At 35.2% G+C, this 22,314-nt stretch overlaps 1 protein-coding gene across 1 annotated transcript in view; it reads right to left on the bottom strand.

Annotated features, from left to right (window-relative positions):
- Nucleotides 1-9,984: 9,984 nt before the first annotated feature.
- The window catches only part of LOC125647172 (uncharacterized), a 29,964-nt gene continuing 17,634 nt past the window's right edge, over nucleotides 9,985-22,314 (bottom strand). Inside the window, exons 3-4 of the mRNA XM_048873858.2 lie at nucleotides 17,777-18,003; nucleotides 9,985-12,743 (exon numbers count right to left, since the gene is read on the bottom strand). Coding sequence (XP_048729815.2) covers nucleotides 11,274-12,743; nucleotides 17,777-18,003 — 1,697 coding nt within the window. The 3' untranslated portion in view covers nucleotides 9,985-11,273. The remainder of the gene's footprint in view (nucleotides 12,744-17,776; nucleotides 18,004-22,314) is intronic.

The raw sequence follows: 22,314 nt of genomic DNA, 5'->3' as shown, positions 1-22,314 counted from the left end.
CCAAGCTAATTTTAATATCTAGCAACATTATAAATCTTAAACTTCAATGCCCTCAAAAATGCATACACTGATGAAAGGTTTTACATGATATACATGTATGTATTAACATTAAACGATATGAATAATTTGGAGCCATCCTAGAGTCAAAACCCTGGGGTTGCGAAATTCACCGTTTTTTTTACATCCTTTTCTGCTATCCCTAAGTATGCATTGAAATTTTATACGGTATTAGCAAACTTAAAGAAGTCCTTCAAGTCTTTATGATAATTTTTGCACCATCCTGAAACCAAAACCTTAACCCTTAGGATCATGAAATCTACAATTTTGGTAAAGGACTGTCTACTCCTTCTAAATATCCATTTAGTTTCAATTTAGTGTCAAAAGCATTAAAACAGACATTTATGTTTTGCACATATACACTATATATACCAGGTTTGCCCCACCTTGGAGTCAGAACCTCTACCCCGATGATCCTGAAAGTTACAATTTTGGTAAAGGTCTTCCTGCTCTATATCACTATGCATTTAGCTTTTTCTTAAAGATATGCAGGTGTAGAGAAGAAGTTTGAAAATTGGTCTTTTTTGTTGTTGAAATTTTGCCCTACCCCTAAGGCCCCAGGGGTGCAGGAGTCCTGCAATTTAGTATAATTTATGTCCCCTTGTCCCAAAGATGCTTCATACCAAATTTGAAAAGAATTGGAATGGTAGTTATGAAGAACGTAAAAAATTATATTACTCATACATCTAATAACTGACCAATTTGGCCCCACCCTGATAAAAAAAAATCCTTACCCCTGTCATCAAATTTACAATTTTGGTAAAGAACTACCTGCTCTTTCCAAATATCCATCTGACCGTTCACACCCCCGTGATCCCTTTATCTTGATCAGGTAAATGGAGTAATCCGTAGTTAAAATCAGCATGTAAAGAACAGTCAAACAATTGGTATCAAACATGTCAGACAACATTGAACCTAACTACAGGATGTATATGTATTTGCAAATAAGATTATCACAACAACCATAGAATTTTCGAAATGCTGACTATAAACGAGACCGTTGAAATCCCTGTAACATCAACTGGAATTTGTCAGTAGTTTGCTTTGATTTAAAAATTTATCATACACAGGGCATGCTCTCATGTATCGAATCACTTTAAAGACAAACACCATGTGTACATTTGTAGTTGAAAATGGAATATTGCTACAGAAATATGGGAAGTTGACGATGGAGAAGCTGAAGTCTTGCCATGACACACAGATATGTGATCTCATTTGATAGTGATATCAATACATTGTATAAGTTCGTCACTCATCGATATACCTTACTGATTTTGTTATAGTGATATTAGTATTACGTCGTGACTCAATGGTGAAAGGTGAAGATAACGAACAGTGATCAATCTCATAACTCCTATAAGCAATACAAAATAGAGAGTCGTGCACACACGGACCCCCAGATACACCAGAGGGGCAATCAAGTGCCCAAGAGAAGTAAACATCCCCTGTCGGCTGGTCACACCCGCCGTGAGCCCTTTATCTTGATCAAGTAAACGGAGTTATCCGTAGTCAAAATCATTGTGCCAAGAACGGCCTAACAATCAATATCAAACAATGCAAACAACATTTGACCCAATGGTAAGTTGTATTGGCAAACTCAATTGTTATAACGACCATAGATTTTGCGAAATGATGACTTTAAACGAGACTGTTGAAACCCCTGCACCATCAACTTGTTTTTCAGTAGCCTGCCTCGATTTAAAAACTGATCATACGCAGAACAAGCTCTTGCGTATCGAATCAGTTGAGTGAAGCAGAAGTGGAGGACTCTTGAGTGTCTTTTATTTCGAGTTCACAGAGATATATCGAATCGACGTATGAATGAAGCTGAAATCATCCCGTTTATCATAAAGTTGAGTTGTTAGTTTGCCGTTAATATCCATTTTCAATGAAATATCTAAGTATGAAGCAGAAGTGGACGACTATGGAGAGTTTTATTTCGAGTTCACAGAGATATATCGAATTGACGTATGAATGAAAATTATTATTATTAATGATAGATAAAACGTCGTATATATATCTACATGTAAATGTTGCATAGAAGGCCACAGGAATAGATTTGTTCTCATATAGATGTTTGAATAAATTCTGCTTCATAAGAATATTAAAACACGTCAGCTAACAAAGGAGCACAATTCGTGCCCATTGGATTTCCAACAGACTGTTGGAAGACCTGATCACCAAAGACTACAAAGATATTGTCAATGAGGTACTCCAGCATAATTTTAGTTTCAACTTCAGAGTACTTGTGCATGAAATCAGAGTGGTGTTTCACAAAGTAATTTTCTGGATGACTGATCACTAGATATGAATATTTCCGTTTTCCATTTTTGTTAAAGAAGCAACTGTCTATGATGTCAAAAAGTATAGTCTTTAATTTATCGTGAGGAATGGTTGTGTAAAATGTTGAAAAGTCATTTGTTTTGATGTTATTGATTTGAAAAAAAGCTTTGCTATTTCAAGTTTACTAAAAAGTTCTTTAGACTTTTGTTAATATTTTCGTGAGGAGCAAAGATAGAGGCTTAGTAGAACACTTAATGGATCCAGCAATGTATCTTTGTTTCTAAGGCTTTTTATGAAGTTTAGGAATCCAGTATAGGTACGGTAACTCATGTTCATCCGACTCCTTGACTGGAATATTAAATGTGTATCCACCTGAATTATTCGAAGCATGGTTTTTAAGAATTTTATCTTTTGAAAGGGCAGTTTGAGTATAAGTACAATTACCAAAAGTGGAATTAATGCAAAGTTCGTTCAAAATACAGTTGTAATAATGAGCCTTACAAACAAAGACAATGTTGTTACAAGATTTGTCAGCTTGAACAAAACCATATACATCATGTAACCTATCTAATTCTTTTATCACTTCTGGTTTACTAAATATGGTACGTACTTTTGTTTTAATATGTCTAAAGCGGGATTTTAATATTCCTCTTATGCTTTTAACCCATTCTGACAATGTATCAAGTTCTTCCTTTTCATATTTATCCCATCGTCTAGCATAATCTTCGACAGAATTCATAATAGAGATGAAGTTCTGTCGCAATTGAAAGACCGAGGTTCTGTGTTTTAGACCTTTTAGAATAAGTGATTTGAGGTCCTAGTTTTCAACTATAATATCAACGTTACTAGTAATGATCCTTATAGTGATATTAGTATAGCACCGTGACTCAATGATATATTATTTCATTATAGTGATATTAGTATAATACCGCCTGAATTTGGTTTATGATCTTGTCATTCAGATACCAATTGGTATGAGATATCTTTTTCTTTATTCCTGGACATCAAGCAGTCAAACTATTAGCAAGATATTAATGAGCAATGCGTCCTTAACCAAATATTTGAAATTCATGACCTCTGGGTTCAAGGTTCATGCTTCAGGTTGGAGCCAAGTTGGTCAGGTATGAAAATTAGATAAATCACAGTTCGTTATTTTCACCTGTTCATCTTAGAAACTCCTTTTCTTTACTTCTGGACATCTTGCAGGCAAACTGCGCATGATTATAATAAGCATTAAGCTCTATTCATTACCCCTGGGTCAGGCCCTAGGATGGGGCTAATTTGGTCATGTATTGAAAATGCATTATATCTTAGAATATCTCCTTTACAATTCTGAACAACAAGCAGTCAAACTGTTGGCATGGTTATAATGAGCAAAGAGACCTATATCAAAACTGGACGTTTCCATATGAGTGAAATATTCTTAAACAATATACAACCATTCAACTATACCAAAACTGACTTAAGTCCAAGCGGTAGCTCAGTGGTAGAGGGTTTGCTTCGGGAGTTTGAGCCCCGCTCGTGCCTTGGCCGCTGTAAACATACGTAGTGATTGCTCCTTCGCCAAACACTCGGCAACCACGGGTCTCTCTGATATTACCTTAAAATCGGAGGTCATTTCAAATAGAGGTCCTTTAATCGCGGCAGGCGTTGGCACGTTAAGGAATCCTCACTGCTACGTCCTTGAGTGCCGGTTAAGTTGGTCTCAAAGTGAAAATAAATTACATCTTGAAGAATCTTCTTTACTTCTGTACATCTAAGAGGCAAACTGTTCGCATGATTATAATAAGCATTCAGCCTACATGTATATCATTGACCTAGCTCCCATGTACCAGGTTCAGGATGAGGCTACATTGGTCATATCATTATGTAATGAAAATTTAATAGAATATTGCCTTTGCTTATGGACATCAAGCAAACAAACAATTTGTATGATTATAATAAGCAATGTGAAATTCATGCCCCCGGGGTGTCAGGCCCCAGGGAGGGGCTTAGTTGATCATATGTTGAAAATACAATATATATTTTTTTTTTTAGAAAACCTGGACTCCTGGACATCAAGCAGGCAAATTGTTTGAATAATTATAATGAGCCCGCTTTGAAAACTGTAAACATTCATTTGCCATTTTAGAACTCAAATAAAAAAAATTCACATTTCGCTGTGATGTAATAAAACTTACTCTCTTATAAAAAGAATTCTAAATCATGAATTGATATCAATATATCTATCATCTCGTACAAAGTATAAAAATGTAGAAGTATAACACACACAGGTAACACAATCTGTTCAAAAATATGCATCCCAGGGTGTCCGTTAAGGCCCATGGTCCTCTCCATGGTCCTCTTGTTTAGATGAAAACTGGTCAAAATTTATTGCATGATTATTAACGCTCTCCTTACAAATAATATCAAAAGAGGCTTACACACACTGTAACATTTTCATAAAAAATTTAATATAAAAGGAAGAGCGAAAACAACCAAAGGAATTGGACGGTTGATAGTAGGTATGGATTGACTCGTAAATTCAATGGGGGGGGGGGGGGGGGGGAGGTATTGTTAGTCCTTCCTGTTTTCCTTTTAAATATTGCATCATGCCACGTTGTACATATTAAGTACACACATGCACGTGCATACTATAAATCTGCAACTTCATTTTATTCTGCCGACAATTAGTATTCCAAACATGGTTGCTGAAATATATCTCTTTTTTGTACGAATGTTTAAGAATGGGGACTGATGAAAATCTATGATATATTGCCTTTTAAGAGCAGGTGTAAATTGTTTTATGTTAAAGCACGTGTCGAACACTGCAGAGTTATACCTTTTTGTTACAGAATGCACTAGTCAGATAAAATACAATGATCAAAAAATTTCTTAAAGTCGGCAATATTTATCTCCCGTCATATATTTCGCTTTAAATTTTCACTGATAAATATCAATTGTTGCAGTAGTTTTCTGATGCGATTATAGTTTTTCCTGACTGATGACAAAATCGATTTTCGCTGAATACAAGTTATCTACCCTTGTACAAGTAGAAATGCAAATGGTTTGCAGTAGCTATTGAATCATTCAATTTGTTCTACTTTTCTTTTGTGATTGATTGATACCTGTGTTGTATAACTGTAACCTTTAACGTTAATGACGGCTACACAATCCTTATTCATCGTAACACTAATGAACACCTACAGAGGACGATCGTTAATTATCAATATACAAAAATAGAAACATTAGAAAATACAAACAATTGAAACCATGGTTAAATTCGATAAATATAAAATGTGAAACTCTGAAAGCGAAACAAAAGACCGTTTCAGACATCACGGAAATCAGGATATGATTCCGATTTATTTCTGTATGAGATTGATCACCGTTAATTACATGTATCTTCACTTTTCAAATCCACGGGTAGACGGAGACAAGTTATAAAAGATATAGAGAGAATTGTGTTAAATTAAAGTAAGAATGGTTGGAAAAAGGTCTTGAATAAAATATTTATTATTGAATACATCACTATCGTGAACAGAAAGTACATGTATTGTTATTGTTTTTTCATATGTGTCACAACTGGTAATTATTGAAAGAATATTCATTTATATATAATATTTCTAACCTACCTGCTTTAGACATGAAGCATTCAAAATATTTGGATCCTGTATGCATTTTGCTTGCAAACAGTAGGTTAAATTAAAGCTGTATGACCCGATGTTCATCTATTATTTTTGTACATAATTACTTTAAAGCAGATTAATTACTTTATAAAGTTATTCACGTTCCCTTAATTACATGCTTGAAAACATCTGCATGTAAAAGAAAACAGTGTGAATATTATTTAGAAAGTAAATATGGTGGGTACATATATAAATCATCCCATAATAGACGTCTATAAATAGACCCACGCGCGTCAGGGGAATCCCAACATGATGTATTAACTCATACGTAACTGTCTAGTTTTAAGGCTGAAAGAGCATAAAACAACGAATTACTAAGAGGTATTTGATATTTTTATTTCTATTAAACTTATGGTATGGTACTGTTATAACAAAATACACAGCTTTACACAGATAAGACCACCGATGATCTGAACGTTTGAACTAGTCACGTGACTGTCACTTGAAATGGTAGAGTGAAGTGGTTATTTGTAAACATCGATTTAAAATCAAATAATTTGGGTTAAAACAGGTGAAATAATTAATAATATGTCGTACAGCCTCATAACTACATACGTGCGATGATTTAATAGCGTTTTGACGAGATGGAAAAAAATATTGTAATTCGGACCATACAGCTTTAATATTGATAATAATGTTATATGTATTCACCTAAAATCATCCCCTGTTTCTGATAATGGTACTGCCCTTAGATATTTGAAAAAGTTTGGTTATTCATAATGTATATCTCATTGTGTTCATTTAAAGTTTGTCTGAAGTCTGTATTACATGTGTAACGCTTTGTTAAATGCGTACAGTGCCTCAATGTGAACAATGGCAGTAGTGATTGTTATTTACTTACATTGTTATAACTGTAATTGCTAATTTATAGTTTAAAAACTGTACATGCTCCCGAGGGCCCTTAATTGGTAAATAAAAACATACACAGACCCACTACAAGTTCTTAAAATCCCCAAGCACTTGCTGGATTCATAAGTGTACATATTGTATATACGAGTATAATACTCACTTTATGTAAACTTGAAGGTGGATGTCAAATATTTTTAAAAAACCCAAACATTTGTGATTTGCTAATTATTCCGACTGTATAATGTGTGTGCGTGAGCAAGGTGTATGTATGTATGCGTGCATGAGCGAGCGAGTGTGTGTGCATCATGAGAGAACGAGCGTGTGTTTTCAGGACATTGATGGACCAATAACTTCTGCTAAAAAACAAATGAAGCTTATTGTCCGAAAAAAGTATTTTACTTTAACTTCAAAATCTTAGCATACTATCTATAGATGATTATAAATGACAAGCTGAGCAGCGGTGAGCGCATCTGCTGGAACCCACACAAGTATATCATGTAATCAAACTACATTATCTTTTTCAGCAGCAGGTCATGATGAAGACAGCTCTACACTTTAAATCAATCATTTTACAACCATCAATACGTGGCGACACATCTACAGAGTAAATACGTACATGTAGTTCAGATAATAAAATCTTATTAATTGGATCGTGTTCCTGTTTTTCACGGGTTCGCCATGATCTAATTTTTAACACAATCGTATTCTTATTTCATAACACCGTCTGTGTTTTTATAACAATGCGCTTATTGTGTATAATAGCCGTAAAAATTGATTGTATTTGACTTGCTATAAAGATTTGAGAAATGTTAATGCTTCTGTTTTGTTGATCATAAAGCAAATTATCTGCAATACCTAAAGTGATGATAAATATGAATAATAGTGCATCGCAGACTGCGTGACATACTGTACAATACAACGCCGTGTCATACTATGATATTTACATTTCTTTAATAAGTATTTTAATGAAGCTGCATGCTACGTTCTGCTTTCCCTTGGTTCAGAGTTCTACTGATTCCGGAATGTTCTCTACTTGTGGAATATCGTTTTTGTTTAGACAGCAATTTCCATTGCAACAATTGCAAGCCCCGCACGTCAAGATCTTGATACAAAGCAAACAAACAAATCTGCAGGAACTCGCTCAATCCGCTGGGGCTTGCTATATCAGTGTCTTAACCAAAACATATACATATGCTTCTTCAATTATCTTGTTTGCTTTTCTAGAAAGCAATATCCCAACCACGTAAAAAGAAAAAATAACCCTCAAGACGTTTTTTGAAGTATGCATACTTGTAAAAACTATGAGAAAACCAATGCGATGTTCTTTTTGCTTACATAAACGGGAGGTGAACGAAGAAGTGAGATTCCCTGCTCCGTCAGCGCGCTGTCAATCCAATCCTCTCAAGGCGAAGCATGCATTGTTTCCTGGGACTCGTCAGTTTCAAACACGTCCAGATGGGACCCCCGAACCCAGCTGCTCAAACACTCAGAAAAAGGTGATACAGTAAACAATTTTCCATCATGTACATAAAAAAAAACTTTCATGAACTTTTTTCGTAAACTTTGTTTGGCCAATATTACCGATCGAATTCTTAATACCATTAGTGATGTTCATTTTATGTTAAAGAATTTTCTATCCTCTAGTGGTAGAATGCGTTATCATTCATTAGTAATAAATTTAATGATTATGGAGTATAATGTAATAAAAATAAACTTTATCATCATTGTCTGAGAGAGAGAAAGATGTTTGGTTGTTATTATGTAAGCATATTGATCTTTTAAGTTAAAACAAAGTCTTATTTCCTATAATCAATCTTTAATTAAATTTTACTTTTTGACTTCCATCAAATATTTTCCTAATTTTAAAACACATTTGACGATAGTAGTGCAGAACAGTGTATTAGAGAGCACCGGACACAAATATCTCGAAATTAAATTAAACCCCACTATTTAGGAAAACGAACCATTTTTGTGTTTTTCTTTTTTACATAACGGAAAAAAAATGAAAGAACTTTAGTTTGTCTGGAATTGTGTGACTTTAGAAAAATTGTTATTTTGTTTTTAAAAGGAAAAAAGATTATAAATTCCAATAGATCGTACTGTATAATACAATAATATAATACAATCGCAAATAGCCATGTTTTACTTTCGTGTGTTTCATGTAGTGTGTCTGCAGATTGAATTGAAAAAAGTTATCAACCAAGATTTCCTGTATTATTTCCAGCCTTCAAATTGTGACAGCTACTTAAAAAAAGAGTGATGGTGAAGAAGTTTAAAACCACTATTTATAGAATTATTCTACATACCGGTAACGCATTGAGGGTAGAAAAGATGATAACTATTTGACTGAAGATATTTCATTTCATTTGTCATCTATCGTTTCTCTGTCCAATCATTAATAAGTTCGTAAAACTACTGGCATTAATTGCTGTTTGTCTTTCAAAATTACCCACGATGCAATTAGTTCTAATTTGTAGAATTGACAAAAGTTGGGCATCTTTGTATCCACTAAATTATGTTTACTTTACAAGAAGACTTACATTTCAATACTGTAAACCACACACTGCATGACAAACCGGTATTTCGACTCTGGGAATTTCCTTTTTAAAACGTACTACGAACAAAAATTCGAACATAAATAAATATTTATTTTAGGTATTCTCACAATTTCTCGAGGAGAGTTTTGATCGCCAACAATAAAATACGAGTGACACATTTTGTATTGTTAGAAGACAACAGAATTGTTTTCAAAGTTAGATGTATTTTTTACATATAACAGGTGTTTTTTCCATAATATTAATAACATCTAAATAAATTTCTCTACATTACTTTTGTTCTTTTCTGTAATTTCCATTTTATTTAATTATAAACGTAATTTAGATTCTAAACACTATGCTGAGATGGTTCAATATTTTTTTTATCTACGTTTGTTACAATTAAGTTCCATGTTTTAACTATGTATTGATTTCACTTATGCCATTAATATTGGAATATTTTGAGCCTGCACTACTGAAGAGTAGTTATTAAAAAGAAATTATTGTTTGACCAATAAATAAAAATTATTTTTAAAAATCATGCAGTCTCTGTGTGATCACACAACATCTAGTTTAAATAAAAACCAACACAGTTGAGTTTTTGATATTTTTATTATTTCATAAGTAAGTAAAAATCATTTTTGTGTTCTCCGAGACATAAGTGAAATATTGAAAGAAAATGTAGCCATAGACATACTCATTGAGCAAGAATAAAAATAACAGAAATGCAAACATTAACAAAAAGTTCTACATAATATCAAACCGGTATAATACTTATGAACAAACAACAAAAAATGTAAAAATTGACACGGAAAACAATGTAACGAATACAAAAATACTTGAATTTTTTCCCCGTGAGGAACCCCTGGTACTCTGAAATAAAGTGCGTTACACTCCAGTTGAACAACCAATCGCAACGAAGCTTATAATATGAATGCTTTATCTAGCACCTAAAAATTCGCCTAGAATTGATTGGCATACAGATATTGAGGGCCTGTCTGGGAATAGCTGGGAACAAAACAGAAAGGCAAAACTGATAGGAAAAGGGTATTTAAAGCCATTAACTCGACGGAGAAAAAAAACATCCAACAAAAACGGAGGTTCAAGGAATATCTTTGGCGTTAAATGATATTAATTATGCAAATTTGCGTGTCATGTGATGAAATTTAATAAGCAATAATTCTCAGCTGTACAATTCATAGATATAAATAATACTTGTGTGGCTTAAGAAGCACGATTTCCCAATAGCTAACCTAGGATTAGGAAACGCGAGATCTAATCACGGACTGTGAATCGCACGGGTCGCGGACAGTGAGCCGGGGGAGCTGGTACCCTTTATTTTACGCGCAGATCAAGATAAAAAACATTTCGTCTCAATTCAGCGATTTAAAGACTTTATTGTACAAATACCCCTCGCATTTTCTATTACTGTGGTCTCGATTTGTATACGTAGCGGGGGGAAATTATAAAAGAGCATTTTATTTTGAAAAAATCATACCCTCCTTTTGAACAGCAGATCTAGAAATGCATGAGTTATTATGATGAAACATATCGATAACACTTCATTTGAAACAAGTTATTGTTTTTATGACATGTGTAGTTTTAAACTGAACAAAATCTGAACACTTCTGTCGAATGCAAATCATAAATAAGCTACGAGGAGTTGTCGGCAGTAATTAACATTAACAATCATGGCCACTTCAGACCAGAAAAGTTAGCTTATTATTACCCGTTCTCCCAACTCACCATAAAAAAGAAAGGAATGAAAAGAGAGATGTAAAACAAGATAACAACAACGTCTTACAACAATAAAAATCCCGGCATCTGAAACCATACCGCATCGACAACTGTTGTAGTGAGACTCGTACAAGGTTTTAATTGGCTATATCGCCTGGTACTCCGGTTGTTGTGAATTAAAATACTCACTAAAAATACTCGTAAAATCGCTGGACGAGCTGGCCTCATTGTAACTGTTGGCGAGTGGGTATTGATCAGAACCATAATGGGGCTCAACGCCGTGTCCGGCCGGGGCCCGACCTATAGAATCGCTAGAGCGATGTAGTGGACGAGAGGGCGACTGACATATTGAAGAATTTACGACTTGATTGACACCTTCCGAAAGGCTTTCCCTGTAATTGATTCCATAAAGCGAAGTTGATGAGTGTTGGTCTATTCCGGGCATCTGTTGGGGATAAACCGAAGATTTGGTCATATACCTAGAATTAAAATGGCGGTTTGGAAGACCAGGCATTTCGCTCTCCCGAGGATTGAAATTATTGACTCTAGAAAAGTTAGGCGAATACAAATGATTTCCATTCATACCAAAGCCAATTCTATTATTGTGATAATTGGTATTGGGAGAATTGAGCGGATTTGCACCGTCGTAAGTCCACGAGTTAAATCCATTTCCGCCAAATCTTCCCGCTCTGTGACCAGAATCTTCCGGACTATCGTAGAAGTTCTCGGTGGAACTATGCTGATTGTAGGCAGTTGGCTGTTTCTGTAGGTAATTCAAGTTATTTGGGTATGATGGCTGATAAGACGAAGGGTTTGAATCATGACCATTGTAGCTTTGAAAGACATAGTTTCCATCCATGACAGACGTATTATTAGTGTGCATGGCGTGCCCCGGGTCCTTAGTCACGGGCGAGATACACTCAGGAGATCGCATGGTTGGGTGTGAACCTTTGTTTGAGTTCAGTGTGTCCATACACGAACTCTCGACTTCGGTCATCTTTCCACACATACTTTTCGACATTATTCCGGTTGACGGACAATTGAGACTAGACTTAGACACCGCCTCGCTTTCACTGATAATTTTATCCACTAAATCCACAGATCTGACGTCAGCAGAACCCAGAGGTGATGACGCAATTGGTGGCGTAGGCAACATGTTTGAAGTAGCCGACAGAGGGCTATTGATACTTTGAACACTTCCTATGGGGGAGCGTTGTTGATAATCAGACAGATCTGACACATTTGACCGTCGTGCATCGGAGAATCTATCCCGTCCCGATAACATCGTGAGTTCCACAACATCGGATCCTTCTGGTTTCACCATAAGCCTGTCCGCGCTGAGAGGTCGTCTGTGTTGCTCATTATCACATTCCATGCCGGTATTCATTCCATCCTGTGAAGACTTGTCGGCAGAGTTACAAGTATCCTCCCGATTGTCGCTACAACTTTCATAACTTTCCTGTCTCTCCATTCGATCACAGCTTTCATCTGATGACGTCGGACTGTCTAGATTTCCATCAAACGTCATCGACTTGAAATCTGACTCTGCTTTCTGCCGTTGAGACTGTGTTTGTCGTTTGTATTTCATTCTCCGATTTTGAAACCATACTTTCACCTTCAAGCAAAAATCGAAATGATAGGCCATTATCAAACATTTACTACCTTGAAATTCACTTCAAAATATCTAAGTTTAGTGCAACCATCTCATAAATGAGGGCAATTTACAACAATCAGATAAATATCAGTGTAATTGAAAAGTTTAGAATTTAACGGTTTAAACCATTTTCCCCATTTAAAACATTTCAAAAGCTACCATTTATGTAAAATGGTATAAAAACTATTTTTAAAACAAAACAAGGCATTTATAATTTTCCCATGTGCATCTATATTTGTTTAAATGAACGTTGAAGAACATATTACTCCATGTCCAAAGATTTTATGATGTACGGCTATTTTTAAACTGTATCTTTAAATTCAAATCTTACGACAATCGTAAGGCAAATTACGAAAAATTATTAACTTTTAAGATAAAGTCAGATTTAGAAATTACAAAGCCGAGTGTCCACTAACAAGGGGAAACAGTCTTCAATTTAGTGATTTTCATATTCCCAGCTTGAAGTCAAATTCAACTGGTTTGCGTAGCTAAAAATTTAAGAAGGGCATCCGTTTTCATAAAATAAAAACCATTCCTTTCTAGAATTATATGATCAGAATGCTGTTGTACATTTTATACATGTAAGCATCTTACAAATGATGGAAAATTTCATTTAAGGTTCTTTTAATATGATATTAAACGCATTGAATTTAGTCAGTATATGACATTGTATATCAAAACATTTGTCTTCTCGCAAAGATTATCATTACAACCACCACTATGGCTGCATTGTGGTGTTAGCGTAAGTAATTGATTAGAACAATGCCACAGTTCCCTAAATACAGGACGGTACTTAAAACCTCTACATCCACATATCAAGAGTTGGTATGTCAGATACATGTATCGTTTTATTCATTTTAAAAAAACATATTGAAAGTAGCTATTTATTACTTGCATTATGTGATATTTTTCCTGAATAAAAAACAAGCCTTATATCCCTTCTATGGATGTTTCAAGAAAAGAATGTATGTGCTAAGCATTCTAATAATCGTTCTAATTAACAGGGGAAAAAATAAGATTTAACTAAAACGTGATACTTTGGAATCAGCCGTGTTCGTGGGAATCAATGTTCGTGTAGTCCGTGAGTCACTATTACCCATGAATTTACGCCCAACGAACATTTAAGTACAATTCATGTTTCTGTTTTAAAGCTACAAAACTTTAGACACCTAACAACGTTATTTGTTCCACTATTGATTTAATCCATAAAATAACTTTAATTTAATCATATTTTAGCCTATATACAATGAAAATACCAGTAATGGTACATTATAATTGCACAGTCACAATTATAATTAAATTACGGTCCAACACGATGTTCTGTGCGATTTTTTCGTGAGTGTTAATTTGCCAGTTTTCTAAGCTTGAGAGTGTCAATTAACGAGTTAGCATGGGTTGGTTTTAGAGTTAAAGTTACCCGCGAAATTATGTCCCCACGAACCAGTAAAATTTTAGTTACCCACCAACATCGATGGTAACAGAGCATTTCTACACATTAACCATCAAGCAAACGGACGAACGAAAATTCAAACCCTACATAAAATGAAAGGTCCATGCGCCACGTCGCTAGCTTAAAGAGTTAGAAAACATAAAAGACCAGTGGACTAATTTACCCAAGTTTTTGTATTTTTCCTAGGCATTAAAATACAAAATTGTAATTGCATCCCCAACTTTTCGCACAAAGCAGTGTGAACAAACGTATATCTACCCTGTATCCTGAATTGACACATTATACACTTGAAGTTCCTGAGAAAATTCCTTTTTATACGCCCGTTTAGATCTTTAGACGGGATATATTATGGTACAGTGATGTTTGTACGAACGTTCAGGGTTTTCCGTTTCTCTTCTCACCTTTATGCCACATAGTAAGCAGAAACTTCCTGTAGGTCACTATATCATGTAATTTTGATCCATTTCGACCTCCCTTGTAGAGATTTTGCTATTTTATTTGAAATTTAATGATATATAGAGGGTATATGATTTGTATGTCTAACTTCTCCCAGAGTATTTCTGTGAGGAACTTCTTATTTTACTGAGTATTTATATGGGTATTGGAGATGTGCATGTAGCAAGGAGTGTGATTTTCTTCCATTTTTTGTGAAAATTACAGGTGTTTGAATCTAGTAATATTTGAGGAAATATTACATAGAGAATATATGATCTGCCCATCTACACAATGTATCTCCTTCCCATTTTTTCAAGTGAGGACCTTTGAATTTTACAGTGTCTGTATAGGTATTGAAGATGTTCATGTGGCAAGGACTTTGATTTTCCTCAATTTCTGAAAATATTGTAGGTTATGAAACTTACTAATAAACGGTTTTGAGGAAATATTACAAAGCAAGTACATGTACATGGTGTGTCCGTTTCACTCCTCTCACGACTTTCAAACTAAAGGCTCTCTAAACAACTTGAAGCTGTAGGCATTGCAGAGATTTTGATTCACAACAATTTTCTTTGATGTTCGAAAAAAAATTCAGTGTTAGGGAAATATTTCACACACAAGGTCTTGGTTTGTCTGTCTACATGTACCTCATGTCAGTTTTAAGCTAGGACCTTTGTTCATACGATGCAAAATAAAGTATATTACAATTTGATGATGGCCGATACTAACTTAAGAAAAGTTCTACAATTCATGACTTAAAAAACACACTCTATATAAACATGTGACGGGCGTCTACAGTTCCCGATACTCTTGGTTTAAAAAATCGATATCCTTCCTGAGGTGCCAATCCTACCCACGGGACGATGTCGTGAACAAGATTGCATCTACAATATACGTTGTGACTATGTGGTTCTTGAGAAGAAAGTTTTCAAAGAATTTTTCCATTCATTCATTCAAAAAGATTTTAGCCCCCACTGGAGTCATATTGAGAACAAACACGAATCTACACTACGTCTCCAGAATATTTGATATTTGACATATTGCAATCTTGCGGTTTTTGAAGATGTTAAAGGAATGTTCAATATATTCCTTCTGGTTTTCCGATGACTCCATAGTTCATCGTGTCAACAAATTTGCAAATCCTATAAAATACAAAATTAAGAGTTGGACTGACACGGACCCTTGGACACAACAGAGGTGGGAGCAGGTGTCTAGGAGGTGTAAGCATCCTCTGTTGATTTATCACATCCGTTGTAAGACTTTTATCTTGATTAGGTATGCATAGTAACCCGTAGTCAAAACCAGTAGGTGAAATTGGTTTGAAACACATTAGTCAGTATTCGACCTTATAACAGGTTGTATTTGTAAATTAGATCGTTATCACAACCATAGAATTTGCGAAAGGCTAGCATTAATCGAAACTGTTCAAACCCCTGTAGCATCAACTTCTTTGTCAGTTGCTTGTCACAATTAGAAAATTTATCATACGCAGGACAAACGTAAATCTACACCACAAGAAAATTTGCGTATCAATTTGACATATTTGTAGTGTACCCTATATTAAAATCTAAAAGCTCTCTATTGACCCCATGAAAACACTAGGTGTTACGGTATAAACAAATTTGACATACTCGTAGTGTACCCTATATTAAAATCTAAAAGCTCTCTATTGACCCCATGAAAACACTAGGTGTTATGGTATAAACAAATCTAAAAGCTCTCTATTGACCCCATGAAAACACTAGGTGTTACGGTATAAACAAAGCTCTCTATTGACCCCATGAAAACACTGGGTGTTACGGTATAAACAAAGCTCTCTATTGACCCCATGAAAACACTAGGTGTTACGGTATAAACAAATTTGAATCTACTCTAAACAAGTATACTTACAGTTTATTTTTACAAACACTTCAATGGTGGTTCTTATAGGGAATATATATTTTTTGTTATTGTTTTTTTATCCCGTACATTCCTATATTTTAAACCCCCACCTGTGGCCCCAACCTGGCTTCAGGAATGATGATTTAAAGAAACTTTTACTATTCATTTCACAAGAAAAGCACCTATAGTTTTCTGATGTTGTGGTTCTAAAAAAAAGTTTGATTTAAACATCCAACCTATTTTTACTATCTCTAAAGTAACTCCCCTTAGAAGGGACATGGTCGTTTATCTAACAAACTTAAATCCCCTTCACCCAATGATGATTGTGTCAAGTTTGATTGAAATCACTCCTGTGTTTCTAAGAAGAAGTAAAAAACATTACTAGTTAACAGACGATGGACAAATTTTGAACAGAAGAGTTCACTTAAGCTTTCAGCTCATCTAAGCTAAGAAATCCAACATCTCATTCCACGACAGGATTCGTAATTGACAGCGTTAAACTAAATAAGGATACTTTATATAAAGATCTACATCAGTTCTGTTTACGTTGCCTTAAAGAAGCAAGCATTGTTAAAGATAGGCACGTGAAACGATTCTCCAGAGAGAATGCTAGAACATTATTTAAGTTTATTTCACGAAGTGTAACCTTATTGTTCTTGTTAAGAAGAGCTTCTAGAGACGTTGCCATGACACCTCGTACCTCTATCGATACCCCTAACCATCTAGAGACTGGTCAAAGAATATTGCATCTTCACTACATGAGGGTATTTGTAAGTCAATTTCATTGCAACCTTGTTGTTTTTACCACTAATAGTGGACCATCCTGGCCCCGCTAAACAAGGTCTTAATAGTTATTACGCCCTTTGTATCAATCATGAAAAAATTGAAGTTTTCTCTATCTAAATGTTCTAGTAATACTGCATGTATGTATTAAATTGGACCTCTAGGTTGACCCCCATTTCAAGGAACCTGTTATACACAAACATAATTGAGTCTATACTAGCCTACAAAGGGCAACCTTACATAACAATGAATGCTCGTATTACAGGTCATGTTTTATCGGGTTTTTATCCATACACATATCGATAAAAAGGTACCTAATGTTAGAAGGAAAATAAAAATGAGGGAACTTCAAATAAATTTTAAACAATTATAAACAGTAATATAATTCTACCCAATTTTAAGTCTGCATGTATGTGTCTATTAATATCACTTTCAAGGGGTCTACCTGTCGTTCTGTGAGATCTAAGGAGGCAGCGATTTCGATTCTCCTCGGTCGACATAGATATTTGTTGAAATGGAACTCTTTTTCCAACTCCAGAAGTTGAGTATTGGTATACGCAGTGCGTAGTCTCCGTGTTCCTCCACCCCCGTTGCTATGGGAACTTGAATTACTCCGCGGTTCTTGTGTTTGTGATTGGGTGCTTGTACCAGTCGCTGTCGGGCTTGGAAAATCTATAAATATATAAATTAAAATGCAAAGTATATTATATTTGAGAGAGGAATTCTGATTTTGACATTCTTTTGACTTTGAAGAACTACTTCGCTTGAATAACGACTTTGCGAAAGATCCATGACCCTTCAGTAATTCACATTAAATACAAATATGCTGTCTGTATCTCTGTGTACGAGGCACGTTGACAACAAATGGATGAGATGTGAGACTGAATTGTTTTACAAATGTATATGCAATGATATCGTTCTTCCTCGCAGCATTGCTGATTTCCTTAAAGATATATGCACATTGCGTTTACCCCGTTCTCTTTTATTTGATAAATCGTATATTCAGGTTTAACATCATTGTAGTTAAAACTGTGTTGTCCATCTCTAACAGCTTCATACGATGTGAAATCATTTTGCAGATCTACAGATAAGATTCAGTCTTACATTGGAAATATCACACTGTCAGAAGCTCTACGGGGTGCTGAATTAATATATTATATCATACAACCTGTCATTGGGTCGAATGCTGCCTGACGTATTTTATACCAATTGTTAGGTCGTTCTTTGAATACGAATTACTCTGTTTACCTGATCAAAATATAGGGCTCACTGAGGGTGTGACCGATCAACATAGGGTGCTTACTCCTCCTAGACACCTGGTCCCACCTCTGATGTTTTTCAATGGTCCGTGTTTGCCCTACTCTCAATTATACATATTCTTTATAGGATTCATGATTGATCACTGTTCGTTGTCTTCACTTTTTAATACATATATCAGAACTGTCCTAGCGTACCAAACGCCCCAATATCAGTTTTTCAAGTATATGCTAAGACATGAGCTTAATCGCCAGTAAAAGTCAGAGACTTATTCTACAGAGCTTATCGATAACATTAAAGGAAGTCGTGGGTGTAAATTTCCAGTAGACCTTTTACGTCATGGTTTCTATCACTCTCTTGTTGAAAACTGCACAAACTGAACCTTGATTACGGAATCGTTGAAATAACCCACTCAGTCTTGAAATAAAACCCCAACCGCCAAATTATTTCATTATCCTCAAATAAAATTCCTGAACATCGGGATTATTATAATTCATATAATTCCCATGTATTAAGAAATTAAACGAGTTCTTGATTTGGCGAAATCTTCGTTCAAAATCCATTCGCGGGAATGTAAATTACTACATAAATAAAAGCGAGATTTGGGTTCTCGATAGATGTTCTTTGCGAGTTAAAGCGATAATTAATTCCTCACGGATTTACGGAATCTTCAGTAGATACATGGATAGTTGTAACTACGACATTTATACAGGAATGAAGTGTATGTTTCACCGAAATACATGAGTGAATGAAGATATGCTTTTCTTGAAGTATCTTGTTTCGAGTAGCAGTGTCTTTTTGGTAGATACATTGCATAATGACAAGATACAAAACAAGTTTGGTTTTTGGGTTGGTTTTGTGTGTGTGTTCTATCAATGTTAAAATGACAATACACTGGAGAATAATGATATGGATATACCATGTTCATTAATCATCATACCTGAATCCCTGTCAGTGATTCTGTATACGTATCTGATGTTAAGGTACATGGTCAGAAAAAAGACTTCTCGTAGAATTAATTCCAGAATACATGTATATAAACAACAAAAAGTGCATAAACTGTATGTTGTTTTGCGTCCATTTGGCGATATTTCAGCCACCTCTCGGCAAACAGAAAAGGATCACGCAGGAACCGTCATGGTAATAAGACTCATTAATATTCATGACAAAACATGTCATGTTGACACACGGAATAAACAGCGGGGTCCCCTATCATAATTTCTATCTTTCTGGATAATTCACGTCAAATGTATTTAAGGCCAATCTTAACAAGGTGACACTGCGCACTTTTTGCACCGAGTACTTAAACAGGTCACTGCAACGCAATATATTACGTTGTTGTCAAATTTTAATGACGTCATGAAAATTGTAAACCAGCATTAATCATATTCAATGAAAACTAATAGAATTTGTAAGCTGTCACTAATTCACTCGGAAGTTACAATCGGAACTCAATTGGGACTTTGTTCGGCCTTTACCGTAAGGTTGAGAAAAGCTCGAGTGGAAGTCCAAACATGCACTCATTTTCGTGGTGAAAATGTGACTCGCCTCCGGCGTATTACCGACTACGCGAGACAAATGCGACAGAAATTATGACTATTATTTCTGTTCCGTCTTTTTACATGTAATATCTTAATTGGCTATATTTTATATAAGTACTTGCAGTTTTATTGTAATAAAACATTTATTTCAAGAAATAGAACTCTGCTTAAAATTTACACATGGTATCAGAATTAGCAAACAAAATCAAAGTGTGGAGACTGTTAACTATTAAGAGTAAAAAATGGAATGCATATCTTAGAAACGGTTGTCAAATAAATATGAAAAAAGTAAGTGTCCGTTGACAGTTTTTCTTTAAAAAAAAGAATCAATGGCAACTTAGCCTTTGGTACCTACATGTATAACTCTTTGTGGTCAGCTACAAAACATGTAAACAAAGGGCGACGCCATATTTTTCGTCATGTGACACAAATAAAGAATTATATATGGGTGACCTTTTTCTCGTCTAGACGGAAAAATCCGAGCGATGTTCCGATTGATGCAGTTATTTAGGACACCTGAGTCACTAGACTTCGGTTACCACGTATCGCGATCCGTTTCCGTCCGGTGTGCGTAGACTATTGTATCATGATTTTGATTCAACTAAGTTCATTTCGGCAAAGACAAGGTCATTAAAAAAAGAAAGAGATAAACCGGTCTCGCAGTAGCTAATAGAGTAGTTTAGGTTTAGGTGCTCGATTTGCAAGACTCGATCCTGACGCAGTATAAAACCTCAAACGTTTTACAGAGGTAGTGGCTGTTTCTTCGCCGAGCGCCCTACATTAGAGGTGAAAGACACACGGATGTCTTTAAAAACATGTGTGTGGGCACGTGTCGTAGTAGCCGTTGTCACGATAAAGAAACCTCACTGCAATACGGCCATAAGCACCATGTATAAGTCTAATTTTGTAGCGCTTCACCTACAGTTGGTGTCATGTCTACATGAATGAAAAACATCGAATGGAACGTGACAGATTGTACATGCACCAAGAAATAAGAGAGACAATAGCAACTTGGCATGGCTTTTGGTCTAATTTCGTTTGACTAAGTTTAGAGTCAATGGGCAAGAAAATTAATAACAATCCTGCATTTCTTTACATCAAATTTAGTGAGGGCGGGATATTATAAATGTTTACGGTACTTGGGACAAAGATTGCATATTATCAGAGTGTCTCACGACCTTGGATTTATGTCAATTACCGAGACATGGCCACTTGTACAAAATACCGTTTTTATACTGTCCAACATGCTTCAGATCAATTGTTAGACAGTTCTTTACATATACATGTAGTTTTGATTACGCATTACTCTGGTATATCCAGGGGTCCTTGTTTGCGCCCTGATCTTAATTTTGTATTCTTTATAAGAATTATAGATTGACCACTGTTCGTATCTTCAGGTTTTTCATTATTCCTGAATCACTTTTCTACACAGTTGCCCATGGTCACATATTGTATTGTTACCTTTGTCCAAGATCAAGGTCGTCTCTATCTATTTATCTATAATGTTACAATTTGTGAAATAAATCTTGTAATAAACAAACATTGAAAGGAATAATGTGACTTTGGATTACAAAATAACACATACTTTCAGAATTCGTTACTCCATCAACATGCAATACTTCCAATTCAAGATATTCGTTATACATGTTACTGTGGTGATCGTTGAGGCTCATAGGCCTGCTGATTATCAGATTAACGTAAAGATCCTAAATCAGTATAAAAATTTGTGGTGTATTTGTGTAACGTGGTGCTGTAGAAAGATTGTATTGTTAAGCTCGGGTTTTTTTGTGCAGCTGGATAAGAAAGGGAATGGTTGATTGTTTCAGCATTGAATACTACAGAGACAATAGAATGGATTAGATTGCAGAGTAGTATCAATATTTTATACGGTTTAATAAGTTCGTCAAAACAAATCGAATAGACGACCCCGGAATGTAATCACGGAATGAGGAACGTTGTAGTTGTAAAGGGGTTTTCTAAACATGCAATTCTCCAGGCATTTCTACACAGTCGGACAGGTGTTCCAGAGGAGGCTGACGTTTACTAATCAAATTTCACAGATGCTTTTCTACCACCATCTTTAAGTCTGTCATTTAGATATCACACTTTCTGCTACAAAATTTGTCTAAAGCGTAAAAAACATGTTCCATTTTGAGTAATGGCATTTTAAATATTGATTTCGTCA

The sequence above is a fragment of the Ostrea edulis genome, chromosome 6 (genome assembly GCF_947568905.1).
Source record: "Ostrea edulis chromosome 6, xbOstEdul1.1, whole genome shotgun sequence".
Classification (NCBI taxonomy): Eukaryota; Metazoa; Mollusca; class Bivalvia; order Ostreida; family Ostreidae; genus Ostrea; species Ostrea edulis.
The sequence above is the reverse complement of the archived record's forward strand: the minus strand, read 5'-3'. Positions and strand labels throughout refer to the sequence as shown.